This window comes from Salmo trutta, chromosome 9 (assembly GCF_901001165.1).
Source record: "Salmo trutta chromosome 9, fSalTru1.1, whole genome shotgun sequence".
In the NCBI taxonomy this organism is placed as follows: domain Eukaryota; kingdom Metazoa; phylum Chordata; class Actinopteri; order Salmoniformes; family Salmonidae; genus Salmo; species Salmo trutta.
In genome coordinates this window covers 24,411,879-24,425,973 of record NC_042965.1, presented here as the reverse complement: position 1 = coordinate 24,425,973, position 14,095 = coordinate 24,411,879, and the positions used below count along the sequence as shown (strand labels likewise).

Genomic DNA, 14,095 nt, shown 5'->3' with positions numbered 1-14,095 from the left:
GCACACGCACACACCAGCCTCCTCATCCTCTTCTGCTGATGCATGTCAGTTATTAAACACCAACTTAACAATAACATTACATCAGCGACATCAAGGTTCAATGTGTACAAGCGTTGTTGCATTTTCATTTCTATTTATGTTTCACCCACAATCAGAACTGTGAATATTGCCGTCTTTTGTTTCAGACTATGGGTGGAGATTTTTCTGGAAAGAACCAGGATTGTTCTAAAGGGATTTATGCATTAGCTGGTAAGTGATTCTTAGTGGATACTTAGTATTGTTGTTGGTGCTGTAATGCTCAGAACCAATTACAATTGTAAAACTTTCTCTTAGTCTCTTTCCCCTTTGTCCTCATGCAGCTCGGGATGTGTTTGTCATGTTGAAGAAACCCTGCTACAAGAAGTTAGATCTTCAGGTGTACGCAACCTTCTTTGAAATCTACAGTGGAAAGGCAAGTGATTAATGACTCGTTTGTACAGCATCAACTTGTGGTTTTGGTTGTAGGCAATGTTCCTTCTAAGCTGCGCGCATGAGTGGCTATGCATCAAATCAAATCTATTTATATAGTCCTTCTTACATCATCTGATATCTCAAAGTGCTGTACAGAAACCCAGCCTAAAACCCCAAACAGCAAGCAATGGAGGTGTAGAAGCACGGTGACTAGGAAAAACTCCCTAGAAAGGCCAAAACCTAGGAAGAAACCTAGAGAGGAACCAGGCTATGAGGGGTGGCCAGTCCTCTTCTGGCTGTGCCGGGTGGAGATTATAACAGAACATGGCCAAGATGTTCAAATGTTCATAAATGACCGGCATGGTCAAATAATAATAATCACAGTTGTCGAGGGTGCAACAGGTCAGCACCTCAAGAGTAAGTGTCAGTTGGCTTTTCATAGCCGATCATTGAGAGTATCTCTACCGCTCCTGCTGTCTCTAGAGAGTTGAAAACAGCAGGTCTGGGACGGGTAGCACGCATCTCCTCCAGGACTGCCCCGCAGAAGACGCAAGAGATTGAGTTTCACTGAGTTCGTCCCATCAGTTTGCACTATCAACGTTTTTCTCTAATGTGATCGAATCAACATTATCAGCCCCATTTCAATGCAACAAACCGAAACAAATCTAACTTTGCAAGATTGAGTCTTTAATTAAAGGGTCCGTGTTGCATATAAGCTAATAGGCAGAGTGTAGCCTACATTGTCTAATTCTCTTTATAAACTGGGTGGTTCGAGCCCTGAATGCTGATTGGCTGAAAGCTGTGGTATTTCAGCCCGTATACCATGGGTATGACAAAAAATGTATTTATACTGCTCTAATTATGTTGTTATCCAGTTTATAATAGTAATAAGGCACCTCGGGGGTTTGTGATATATGGCCAATATACCACAGCTAAGGGCTGTGTCCTGGCACTCTGCGATGCGTCGTGCCTAAGAACAGCCCTTAGCCGTGGTATATTAGCCATATACCACACCCCCTCGTGCCTTATTGCTTGGTTATAATAATATATTTGATTTTGTAATGTGGTTTTTTTAAGCAATAAGGCACGAGGGGGTGTGGTATATGACCTATATACCATGGCTACGGGCTGTTCTTGTGCATGACGCAACGCGGAGTGCCTGGATACAGCCCTTATATTGGCCATATATCACAAACCCCCGAGGTGCCTTATTGCTATTATAAACTGGTTACCAATGTATTTAGAGCAGTAAAAATAAATGTTTTGTCATACCCATGGTATACGATTCTGATATACCACAGCTGTCAGCCAATGAGCATTCAGGGCTCAAACCACACAGTTTATATTGCATCATATAACACATTACAATGCAATTTACAATGACCTATTTGGTCCATGATGTTAAAAAAATGTTTTTTTTTAAAGTCTCATGGAATTTAGGCCTATCATAGAAATCAAAAGCTATTTCCATGTGAAAATGTTAAAGGATTTTCTCCATTGGTTTCATTGGTAGGCCACTGATAGGCCTACATTATGCTCAAATAGCCACTACACTATTGACTACTGTCTAAAACTGTAAGGGTACAGCCTCAGTGTTCACTGTAAACGTGTGCCGTAAGTTGCACAGAATTCTCACAACGTTCAAGTTTCTGCTTCCAAGACCTCAATTGGTCAGTGCCCCAAAATAATGGAGGGAACTTGGTTGTAAGTGTTTAACCCGGACTGTAAGGGGAAGCGGTGAATTGCTCCCGTGGGTGATTATGTTGAGAGACTGGTTTTAAGTTGCGGTCCTATATGTGTTGGACCTGACTGTGTTTAACCTGACTGCGTGTGTGGTTGTATAGGTTTTTGACCTGATTGTTGTGTGTGTCTTCTAGGTGTTTGACCTGCTGAATGGTAAGGCTAAGCTTCGGGTGCTGGAGGATGGGAAGCAGCAGGTGCAGGTGGTGGGGTTGCATGAGAGAGATGTCAAATGCACAGAGGACGTCCTCAAACTCATAGAAGTGGGCAACAGCTGCAGGTAAGGCAACGGAGTGGAAGGTATTTGTAGCAACATCCCACAGTTTCCCTAACTAATGACATAAACGCTGATCTTTAAAACGTTATTGTGCATTACATTTAAATGCTCTCCTTCCTGCTTTCTTTCTCCCTCTCTGTTCCTCTCTCTCAGAACGTCAGGGCAGACCTCGGCCAACGCCCACTCGTCCCGTAGCCACGCCGTGTTCCAGATCATTCTGAGGAGGAAGGGGAAGATGCATGGCAAGTTCTCCCTGATTGACCTGGCGGGGAACGAGAGGGGGGCCGACACATCCAGCGCTGACCGCCAGACACGCCTGGAGGGAGCTGAGATCAACAAGAGCCTTCTGGCACTAAAGGTCAGAGGGGAGAGGTCAGAGGGCAGCTGCAGAGCATTCTGACAGGGACACTCGGTAGAAAGTCAGCAGATGTTTAGTCTGATAGTTCAAGTAAAAGTTTATTAATCTTAGAGGGATTTACAGGATTTAACATGAATACAGCTCTGATAGTGTGCTGTCTGAGATACATTTTCCTTCAGATGAACAGAGCTAACAGTCTTAGTTGAACATAACGTAATCTTATAGAAATGGTCAACTGTATTTTTCCTGTCCCATCTCTCAGAATGTATATCAGTCAGCCAGTCAGACTTCGCAGCAGGCAGACAAACTGTAGCTCATTGTATCTCTCTTTAACTCTACCAGGAGTGCATCAGGGCGCTGGGACGGAACAAACCACACACTCCATTCAGGGCCAGCAAGCTCACACAGGTCCTCCGAGACTCCTTCATAGGGGAGAACTCCCGCACATGCATGGTGAGTTCATCATTAGTCACTGCTAGTGGGATTGGTAACTGGTGAATTCTTTCCTCACTGGCATTGGGTTCAGTCATCTCTGATTTTATAAAAAATTACTATTTTTAAGACACCTGGCCCATGGTCTAGGCCAGTGGTCACCAAGGTATTCCTTGTCGATCGCCAAACATTTCTCTTAGAAAAACAACGATAAAGCCTTGTTTCTATTTTTATTTATTTGTATCTCGCCGTTGGCTGGGTAGGCGAAGTGTTCCCATTTCATGTGTCTGAAGGTACATACTCTGCCTTCCCGTCAGGCTCAGAGAGCAAATCAAGAACACTATAGGCCTACTGCTGGCCAATCGGATGTCTCAGATTACCATGTCTGCGATAACGTAGCAGGCTTAAAAGAAAGCTAAAGCAAAGTTGATACTGTGAGATTAAAATGTTTAAAACCATGACTAGAGAGACTGTCAACGAATACAGCAAAGAGCTGCTGGTTTTATGACTGAGTTCATGTTTAAGTTCTTTCTCAGCACTGTCAACACTTTTAATTCAACACTTTCATAAGCCATAAAAACGGTGTTCTTGTGCTACAACCAGCACTGCAGCTGTAATGAATGAGAAGGAAAGTGTATTGATAGGCTTGTGTTGTTATTATTAGCAGCTTGGGAATATTTCACTTTCTCTGTTCATAGGAATAACAACATTAATTTGTGCATGAGGCAGAAATAATTTGGTGCGACTCGAGTTTGGCTATCAGCTGGAAGATGGTGTCCCTTTTTGGTCAGTGTCAGTGGAGGAAAGTGAGAGCGGAGGGATGTTGAGAGACAGACCCTCAGTCTGCTGCTCTCTCCCTCTGCTGAGATTGACCATCAGATGCAGGCACCATCAATTAGCCCAGAAAAAGAAAAAGCGAATTATTTAAATGTATGTTCACTCAGCTGTGCCTAACAAGTAATACAATAACTGATCTATTACCGGTGTGATCATATAGACTACCTAAAAAAAAAGTATATAATTTACAGGGAAATTCAACCGTAGCCAATATGCAGTGAAAATGTATTGGGCCTATAACCTACTGTACAAACCTCAATGCTACAGAACTGTTTTTAATTGGTTAATGTTGCATAGGCTTATGTTTTTGAAGTGATCTTGACTCAGAAAGGTTGCTGACCACTGGTCTAGGCCTATACCGACCCTGCAGGGGACCCTGTAGCTTTTAAGTAAACACATTTTCTGCAAAGGACAGGCCACCTTACTTGGTCTTTGTACTGGCCTTACCTTACCTCCACTGAGTTTCTCCTCACCTCTGTCCTATCCAGATAGCCACCATCTCTCCTGGCATGACATCCTGTGAGAACACCCTCAACACGCTACGCTACGCTAACAGGTGGGCACACATGTTACAGCTGGCCATGGGAAACTGTCTCCTACAATTGTGCTTTCCATCTGTGATCAGCAGAGAAGTGTCTGAGAAAAGGAATATAGGAACCTCTTCTTTGACCACGCTCCCTTTAGGTTTCTATGGACCTTGAGCTCTTCACTGTGCTCGTTCACACAGCATTTTTGTGCTTAGAAATGGGTAGATGATGCTTCTGAGCCTCAATATGCAGATATAATGATGTAAAGAAAAGGCTCTCGATGATCATACAAGCATTTGAATTGGGAATACAGTGGGGCAAAAAAGTATTTAGTCAGCCACCAATTGTGCAAGTTCTCCCACTTAAAAAGATGAGAGTTCCTGTAATTTTCATCATAGGTACACGTCAACTATGACAGACAAAATGAGAAAAACAAATCCAGAAAATCACATTGTAGGATTTTTAAAGAATTTATTTGCATATTATGGTGGAAAATAAGTATTTGGTCACCTACAAACAAGCAAGATTTCTGGCTCACAGACCTGTAACTTCTTCTTTAAGAGGCTCCTCTGTCCTCCACTCGTTACCTGTATTAATGGCACCTGTTTGAACTTGTTATCAGTATAAAAGACACCTGTCCACAACCTCAAACAGTCACACTCCAAACTCCACTATGGCCAAGACCAAAGAGCTGTCAAAGGACACCAGAAACAAAATTGTAGACCTGCACCAGGCTGGGAAGACTGAATCTGCAATAGGTAAGCAGCTTGGTTTGAAGAAATCAACTGTGGGAGCAATTATTAGGAAATGGAGAAGACATACAAGACCACTGATAATCTCCCTCGATCTGGGGCTCCACGCAAGATCTCACCCCGTGTGGTCGAAATGATCACAAGAACGGTGAGCAAAAATCCCAGAACCACACGGGGGGACCTAGTGAATGACCTGCAGAGAGCTTGGACCAAAGTAACAAAGCCTACCATCAGTAACACACTACGCCGCCAGGGACTCAAATCCTGCAGTGCCAGACGTGTCCCCCTGCTTAAGCCAGTACATGTCCAGGCCCGTCTGAAGTTTGCTAGAGAGCATTTGGATGATCCAGAAGAGGATTGGGAGAATGTCATATGGTCAGATGAAACCAAAAAATAACTTTTTGGTAAAAACTCAACTCGTCGTGTTTGAAGTACAAAGAATGCTGAGTTGCATCCAAAGAACACCATACCTACTGTGAAGCATGGGGGTGGAAACATCATGCTTTGGGGCTGTTTTTCTGCAAAGGGACCAGGACGACTGATCCGTGTAAAGGAAAGAATGAATGGGGCCATGTATCGTGAGATTTTGAGTGAAAACCTCCTTCCATCAGCAAGGGCATTGAAGATGAAACGTGGCTGGGTCTTTCAGCATGACAATGATCCCAAACACACCGCCCGGGCAACGAAGGAGTGGCTTCGTAAGGAGTGGCTTCGTAAGAAGCATTTCAAGGTCCTGGAGTGGCCTAGCCAGTCTCCAGATCTCAACCCCATAGAAAATCTTTGGAGGGAGTTGAAAGTCCGTGTTGCCCAGCGACAGCCCCAAAACATCACTGCTCTAGAGGAGATCTGCATGGAGGAATGGGCCAAAATACCAGCAACAGTGTGTGAAAACCTTGTGAAGACTTACAGAAAACGTTTGACCTGTGTCATTGCCAACAAAGGGTATATAACAAAGTATTGAGATAAACTTCTGTTATTGACCAAATACTTATTTTCCACCATAATTTGCAAATAAATTCATAAAAAATCCTACAATGTGATTTTCTGGATTTTTTTTCTAATTTTGTCTGTCATAGTTGAAGTGTACCTATGATGAAAATTATAGGCCTCTCTCATCTTTTTAAGTGGGAGAACTTGCACAATTGGTGGCTGACTAAATACTTTTTTGCCCCACTGTATCTGCCTGCAGCAGTTTGATCAGATGTAGGCTACATGTGAAAGACTGAATGAGTGCCACTGTGGCAGGCAGGTCATGGGAAAGGAAAAATGCCTATTTCTCTCTAGTTTTGTGTGTCCTGACCCTCGTCCCCTCTCTCTTGTGTTTCCTGCTCCTCTGCTCTGGGCCTGGCGCTGTGCTCTGCTCTGCAGAGTAAAGGAGTTTGGGATCAGTCCCTCAGATATCCCCTTCTCCCAGGGCGGTGGAAGTCGCTCGGAGCTCTCGGAGCTCTCGCCCACCTATGAGTACGATGACTTTGCTACTTCTCCCTGCAGGTCAAGCACCTTCCCATTGTGTGCACACACACAAATACCTTTTTGGTTATCAAAGCATACTGCATGCTTTTCCTGTATGCATACATTAGTTGTAAAATACACACAACACACTTTCTTTTTTTGGTCTTTGTTCCATCGTTCTCACCCGTCTCTGTGGAGGACTTGTCCACACGTCTTATTCCTCCTTTCCTTTTTATTCAATCTCCATGAAACATTCTTTCATCCTTTTCTCCAGCCTTGGCATGTGCTCTGCGATCATCTTTTGCTGTGCTGAGTTTGTGTTAACTTGTGAAAGTTGTTGTTCTCCTCATATCCTCTCATGGACAATAACGTGTGTGTGTGTGTGTGTACATTTTATCACATCATTTCCTTGTGAGGTGGCATTTGGTTCCAAATCTTTGTTTATGGTGTAATGCAGCATAACCAGTCAGTCTAATATTTGACTGGTCATTTTATACTGTGCTAGTTAGAGGATAATTCCTTGGCTAAGTACCTGCAATTATTGCCAAAGGTGCAGTGAGACCAGCCTGTGTTTGTTCCATCTCCAACTGCTACAGCAATTCCTGTCACCACCCAGTCAGTCAGTGGGTCAGACACAAGTCAATAAGGTTAGGCTGTACTGGACCATATCAGCTCAGTCACACCTCATTAAACATACGCGAGATGCCAGAAGTATAGACAGTCCTGGCCGTATGTTTGTGCTATCATGCCAACTCATTGTCGCTCATTGTCATGCCAAACATGGCTAACATGCAAGGGCCCTGTTGAAACACACAGCTTCTACAGTTCTATAGCATCATCATTTAGAGCTGCGTTTGTGGGGAACAACGAATCTAGCACTCTGAATTTGATTAACTGATTATTCTTATATTGCTTAATTTGGTTTTATCGACTGAAAAGATAAAACATTTTATTTTAAAGGGACCATATCACTGTAACCTAAAATGGATTGTCAAGCAAGTTGCAACCTAAAAGAGCACAGATGATTGACCCATTGGCTGCACATGGTGTCACTGGTGTTGTGATGGTGTCTGGGTGTCTATTCAATGGGCCAAAACATTCAGTCAAATGTATTGCATAGAACTGATGAGACGTAATATTCTGAGTCACAGTCATATCCAAGTAATGCATTTCTATCTGCAATATCCTGACTGTTTGTCCCTACTGAATAAGGCCCATCATGTGGAGTGTATTTAACTGGGCTGAGCATCACTGTCAGCTGACCGGAGGATATGTTGATTGACACACAGAGTGAAGGAGTTGACGGTGGATGCTAACCAGGTGATCGAGGGGGTCCGGCCCAACATCCATGTGGTGGACCTGCTGGACAATGACTGGGACCACCTGGGCAGCTCCCCCCAGAGAGACGACCTCAAACTGCTCTGTGAGCAGAACGTAAGCAACACTCTTATAATGCACTTTTATGCTCACTCAGCTTTTATCCTAGATGGTTTTCTCACTGTGTACGCAAGTGTTTGTGTGCATGAGTTTGTGCATGAGCCCCAGCTCTTCCTTCCTTGATGTAATTTATTCAAAAGAGGTGATGCTGGTGTGTGTGTGTGTGTGTGTGTGTGTGTGTGTGTGTGTGTGTGTGTGTGTGTGTGTGTGTGTGTGTGTGTGTGTCTGACTGTTGTCTGTCTCTCCAGGAGGAGGAGGTGTCACCCCAGCTCTTTAACTTCCATGAGGCTGTGTCTCAGATGGTGGAGATGGAGGAACAGGTGCTGGAGGACCACAGAGCAGTCTTCCAGGTCAGACCACATTAACAGATGGCTCCTCTTAGATCCTTTCACATATGGTTAGGAGGTTCCACCTCTGTGTTGAATTCATCCGCAAGATTAATGTCCTGTGGAGTGACTATCCATGAAATTCTCTCAATCATCCACTTCTTCAAGCTAATGTGATACTGACTTGATGGGAGCAAAGTCATTGATTTTGAATCATTTGTTTGTCAGTAGGAAGATGAAATGACCGTATTGGTGAGATGTTAACGTGTGTGTGTCTATTGTGAACAGGAGTCTATCCGGTGGCTGGAGGATGAGAAGGTTCTGCTGGAAATGACTGAGGAGGTGGACTATGACGTGGACTCCTACGCCACTCAGCTAGAGCAGATCCTGGATCAGAAGATTGATATCCTCACTGAGCTCAGAGGTAAGCAGCCTAGACATGTATTATTACAGTGACATGGTACCGTTTCAGTCATATGGAAGAACATCTCTAAGGAATGAGGTTTGGTCCATTTACACTACATGGCCAAAAGTATGCTCACCTGGAAAATCTAATTCCAAAATCATAGGCATTAACATGGAGTTGGTCCCCCCTTTGCTGCTATAACAGCCTCCACTCTTCTGGGAAGGCTTTCCACTAGATGTTGGAACATTGCTCCAGGGACTTGCTTCCCTTCAGCCACGAGCATTAGTGAGGCTTGGCGATTATGCCTGGTTTGCAGTTGGCGTTCCAATTCATCCCGAAGGTGTTCGATGGGGTTGAGGTCAGGGCTCTGTGCAGGCCACTCAAGGTCTTCCACACTGATCTCAACAAACCATTTCTGTATGGAACTCGCTTTGTGCATGGGGGCATTGTCATGCTGAAACAGGAAAGGGCCTTCCCCAAACTGTTGCCACAAAGTTTGAAGCACAGAATCGTCTAGAATGTCATTATATGCTGTAGCATTAAGATTTCCCTTCAACTGAACTAAGGGGTCTAGTCCGAACCATGAAAAAGAAGCCCCAGACCATTATTCCTCCGCCACCAAACTTTACAGTTCGCACTATTAATTCGGGCAGGTAGTATTCTCCTGGAATCCGCCAAACCCAGATTTGTCCGTCGGACTGCCAGATGGTGAAGCGTGAGAGAACGCATTTCCACTTCTCCAGAGTCCAATGGTGGCGAGCTTTACACCACTCCAGCCGACGCTTGGCATTGAGCATGGTGATCTTAGGCTTGTGTGCGGGTTCTCGGCCATGGAAATCCATTTCATGAAGCTCCCGACGAAAAGGTATTGTGCTGCTGTGGCATATTTTGGTTAAACTATCCCCAATTGAATGGAATTGCAACCCTCTGCATGCACAGTGCGTTCTTCCATCACATGTGCAGTGCACTCTTCCATCACATGTACAGCTGATTCTCAAGATCTTGCACACTATTGAGATGCTATTGATCCCACACTACTACATTGTCTGAGCCAAGGACTACATGCTTTCTGGTAAGTTTTGATTACAATACTGGGTGGGGTGAATATATTTGATATGACATACCTGATTTTTTTGTAAATGGTAGCCTACAGCAAAGTGTGTTTTTAAATCATTTCTAACTTAATAATTTCTGCTAGTTAGTTTTTGCTACCATGTGTGTTTTAGCTTGCTTGAGCCTGCTAACTGAGGAGTGTTAATTCACCTGTTTCCGTACATGTGTCATTTTAAAACATTTATCTTACAAAGGAGTTGTTTAACTGCTTAACTATTTATCTGTACATGGAATTGTATTTGGGTTTTTTTTACTCCTTTTTTTCTATTTTTTACAGGAAAATGCCACAGGCACTATCTGATGTATGGAGACATTTCACTGCAGCTAATGTAGAAGGAAAAGCTGTGTACATTTGCAACAAAGATGCAGAATCATCTGGCCAAGTGCATAAAGTTCCCTCAGCGCTCACAACAAGCAACCTCTGACAAAAGTCCCTCTACTTCTATTCAAGGTGAAAATGATGAATCAGACACCTTATCGATAGCAACAGCTCATGGTCCTCCTGGAATCAGAAGTTGTTTTTGACTCAATGGAGGAACGTAGTCAGAGAAATGCTGATGAATGTCTTGCTCGAGCTGTGTGTGCAACTGGTTCACCTCTGATGCTCACAGGCAATGTGTATTGGAAGAGATTTCTGAACGTTCTTTGCCCAGCATACACCAATCCAACCAGACATGCTTTATCTACTCATTTGCTGGATGCAGAGTTCAAGTGAAAGTCAAGCAAATCATAGAGAAAGCAAGAGTGTATTCCAATCATCTCTGATGGGTGGTCGAATGTTCGTGGGCAAGGAATAATTAACTACATCATCTCCGCCCCTCAACCAGTATTCTACAAGAGCGCAGACACAAGGGACAACAGACACACCGGACTCTACATTGCAGATGAGCTGAAGGCAGTCATCAATGACCTTGGACCACAGAAGGTATTTGCGCTGGTGACAGATAATGCTGCGAACATGAAGGCTGCTTGGTCTAAAGTGGGAGTCCTACCCTCACATCACACCCATTGGCTGAGCTGCTCATGCATTGAATCTGCTCCTCAAGGACATCATGGCACTGAAAACAATGGATACACTCTACAAGAGAGCCAAGGAAATGGTTAGGTATGTGAAGGGTCATCAAGTTATAGCAGCAATCTACCTCACTAAGCAAAGTGAGAAGAATAAGAGCACCACATTGAAGCTGCCCAGCAACACCTGTTGGGGTGGTGTAGTCATGTTTGACAGTCGCCTGGAGGGGAAGGAGTCTCCAATAAATGGCCGTATCACAGTCTGCCGATATGGACAGCCCCATCAAGAGGATCCTCCTGGATTAGGTATTTTGGGAGAGAGTGGTAAGCAGCCTGAAACTCCTGAAACCTATAGCAGTAGCCATTGTACTGATTGAGGGAGACAATGCCATCCTGTCTGATGTTCAGACTGTGCTTGCAGATGTAAGAGAAGGAATCCATACTGTCCTGCCCACTTCACTGTTGCCCCAAGCAGAGAAAACTGCAGTTCTGAGATACATCAAAAAGCGTGGAGACTTCTGCCTGAAGCCAATACACACTGGAGAGTACATGTTGGACCCCAAGTATGCTGGCAAGAGCGTCCTGTCTGGTGCAGAGATCAACAAGGCCTATGGTGTCATCACTACATGTCATCATTACATTGACGGCGTTCTGGGGAACAGTGGATTAACTGCCTTGTTCAGGGGCAGAACGACAGATTTTTACCTTGTCAGCTCGGAGATTCCATCCAGCAACCTTTCGGTTACTGGCCCAACGCTATAACCACTAAGCTACCTGGTGGAAGGGAATTTGTGGATCTGAGCGCAACTGGTCCTTGTTTGGGAACACACACACCAAAGCACACAACAGGCTGACCAATACAAGGGTTGAAAAATTGGTGGCCATCCAGGCAAATTTGAGGCTTTTTGAGTCTGACAACGAGCCATCCTCAACAAGGTTGGAAAGTGACAGTGAAGCTTCAGAGTCTGATGTTCAAGAGGTGGACATTGAGGACGTCCAGGGAGAAGACATGGAAGCCTGAGAGGAAGACAACCAAAGCTTTAGTTTCTAGACTAATTTTACAGATGTATGTTGAAAATGTTTTTGGGAGATGCGATGGATCATTGGGGATCATTCAATATTCCCTTTCTTTTGTTGTTCAGTGAAATCATCACATGTGAAGAGTCAACTCAATTAAAGTTCAATTTGTAACTAAATCGTTTTTTTTATTTATATTGGAAGGATTTAATCATTTGCCATTTATGTCTACTTATGATAAGGTAAAATGTTTGTTTCTGTCTCCATATGATATGGTAAATATATCCAATGCAAAAAAAAAACATCTACATTTTAAATGGTATTAATATTAATTTGCATATATTTCCATTAATTCCCATATATTCGTTAATTCCCACAGAAAGTTTCCACCTTTGAAAATTCCCCAAAATGTGCAACCCTAGTTGCAACCGAGGACAGACGATTTTTACACGCTATGCGCATCAGCGATCCTGTTCTGTGAGCTTGTGTGGTGTGCCACTTCGTAGCTGTTGCTCCTAGATGTTTCCACTTCACAATAACAGCACTTACAGTTGACCGGGGCAGCTCTATCAGGGCAGAAATTTGGCCTCCTATGATGGTGCCATGTTGAAAGTCACTGAGCTCTTCAGTACGGGCCATTCTTCTGCCAATGTTTGTCTATGGAGATTGCATGGCGGTGTACTCGATTTTATAGACCTGTCTGCAACGTGTATGGCTGAAATAGCCAAATCCACTCATTTGAAGGGATGTCCACATACTCAAAATTAGCGATTTATTTTTACTCCTGGCGTATGCATGCCAGCATATTTGTATTATTCACCACCTCTTTCATTCTTTTGTTGATTTTGGTCTCTGCATGTATCACCATTGACATTCAGTAGTAGGTTTCACTTTTATTAACATGAATCGTCGTATTCTTTTAATAAGCAGTAATATCTAATCCACTCTTTCTGCTCCTTTCTTTTCAGATAAAGTGAAGTCGTTCCGCTCGTCGCTCCAAGAAGAGGAACAAGCCAGTAAGCAGATCAATCCTAAGAGGCCACGTGCCCTGCTGTAGACCAGACCTGACCATGGAGGGGGTGAGTGGGCAGTGGCACATACAGGGTCATGACCACTATAAAAACGTGGCACAGCTGTCACAACCACCTGTGAAAATGCAAAGAAACCGACTCATCTGTTTTCTAATCAGGCCCACGGATGTCATCAGAAATAACAGGAGAATGCAACCTTGGATCCCTTTTTATAGCTGATTTTACATTTTCACTCTTTTGTTTTGCCCTGTTCTATTTTATTTATTTACTTTTTTACTTGTTTGTACTTTAAATTGAACGGCTGTTGAGTTGTCTTCATCAGAGGCCTCCATGTTGGTTGTGCAACACCAGTGTTGTGTATTCTGGTAGGTCTGATTGACCATGTATGCATGTGCAACTCTCTGTTGGCCTCCAACACGTGTGGTTGGTTCCCTGCTCAGTTGGCACTGTACAGAAGACATTACTCTGTAGGGCCAGTCTTTCTTTTCCTCTTCCTCTTGAATTTCCTGAGTTGAGAGGAAGTCAAAACTAGTTGTGGTTCTTCTCATGTCTTACCAGTCCTTGTCTATAGTTTGATTCGGTTTTGTGCCATATCATGTTTTGTGGCAAACCCAGTTTATTTGTTTCCCCATTTATTTAATACTGTAAAGTTGTTTTTCACCCATTTAACTTTTGTAAAAACCCATTTAAATGTTTTTATTATTAAACAAAAGATAAATGTATAGTAAATGCCACTGACCTACTGTTACGTATGTTTCTTTGTGTTTGCCACAGATGTAACACTGGCTGAAGTAATAAAGGGGATACCTAGTCAGTAGTACAACTGAAATGTGTCTTCTGCATTTAACCCAACCCCCCTGAATCAGAGAGGTGTGGGGGGCAGCCTTAATCACCTCTTCAGCTCCCGGGGAACACATTTTTACCTTGTC

General features: G+C 43.6%; 1 protein-coding gene across 8 annotated transcripts in view; it reads left to right on the top strand.

Moving 5' to 3' along the window:
- Positions 1–13,995, top strand: part of LOC115200265 (kinesin-like protein KIF2A) — a 35,482-nt gene extending 21,487 nt beyond the window's left edge. For 4 of the 8 annotated variants that reach the window (XM_029763190.1, XM_029763187.1, XM_029763189.1 and 1 more), the window contains 11 exons: positions 186–249; positions 360–451; positions 2,328–2,470; positions 2,621–2,825; positions 3,168–3,278; positions 4,583–4,650; positions 6,742–6,864; positions 8,115–8,259; positions 8,511–8,612; positions 8,877–9,012; positions 13,104–13,995. In XM_029763190.1, the coding sequence (XP_029619050.1) occupies positions 186–249; positions 360–451; positions 2,328–2,470; positions 2,621–2,825; positions 3,168–3,278; positions 4,583–4,650; positions 6,742–6,864; positions 8,115–8,259; positions 8,511–8,612; positions 8,877–9,012; positions 13,104–13,192 (1,278 nt within the window). In that variant the 3' untranslated portion in view covers positions 13,193–13,995. The remainder of the gene's footprint in view (positions 1–185; positions 250–359; positions 452–2,327; positions 2,471–2,620; positions 2,826–3,167; positions 3,279–4,582; positions 4,651–6,741; positions 6,865–8,114; positions 8,260–8,510; positions 8,613–8,876; positions 9,013–13,103) is intronic. The other 4 variants (XM_029763192.1, XM_029763191.1, XM_029763186.1 and 1 more) reach the window with 3 other exon arrangements.
- Positions 13,996–14,095: the final 100 nt, after the last annotated feature.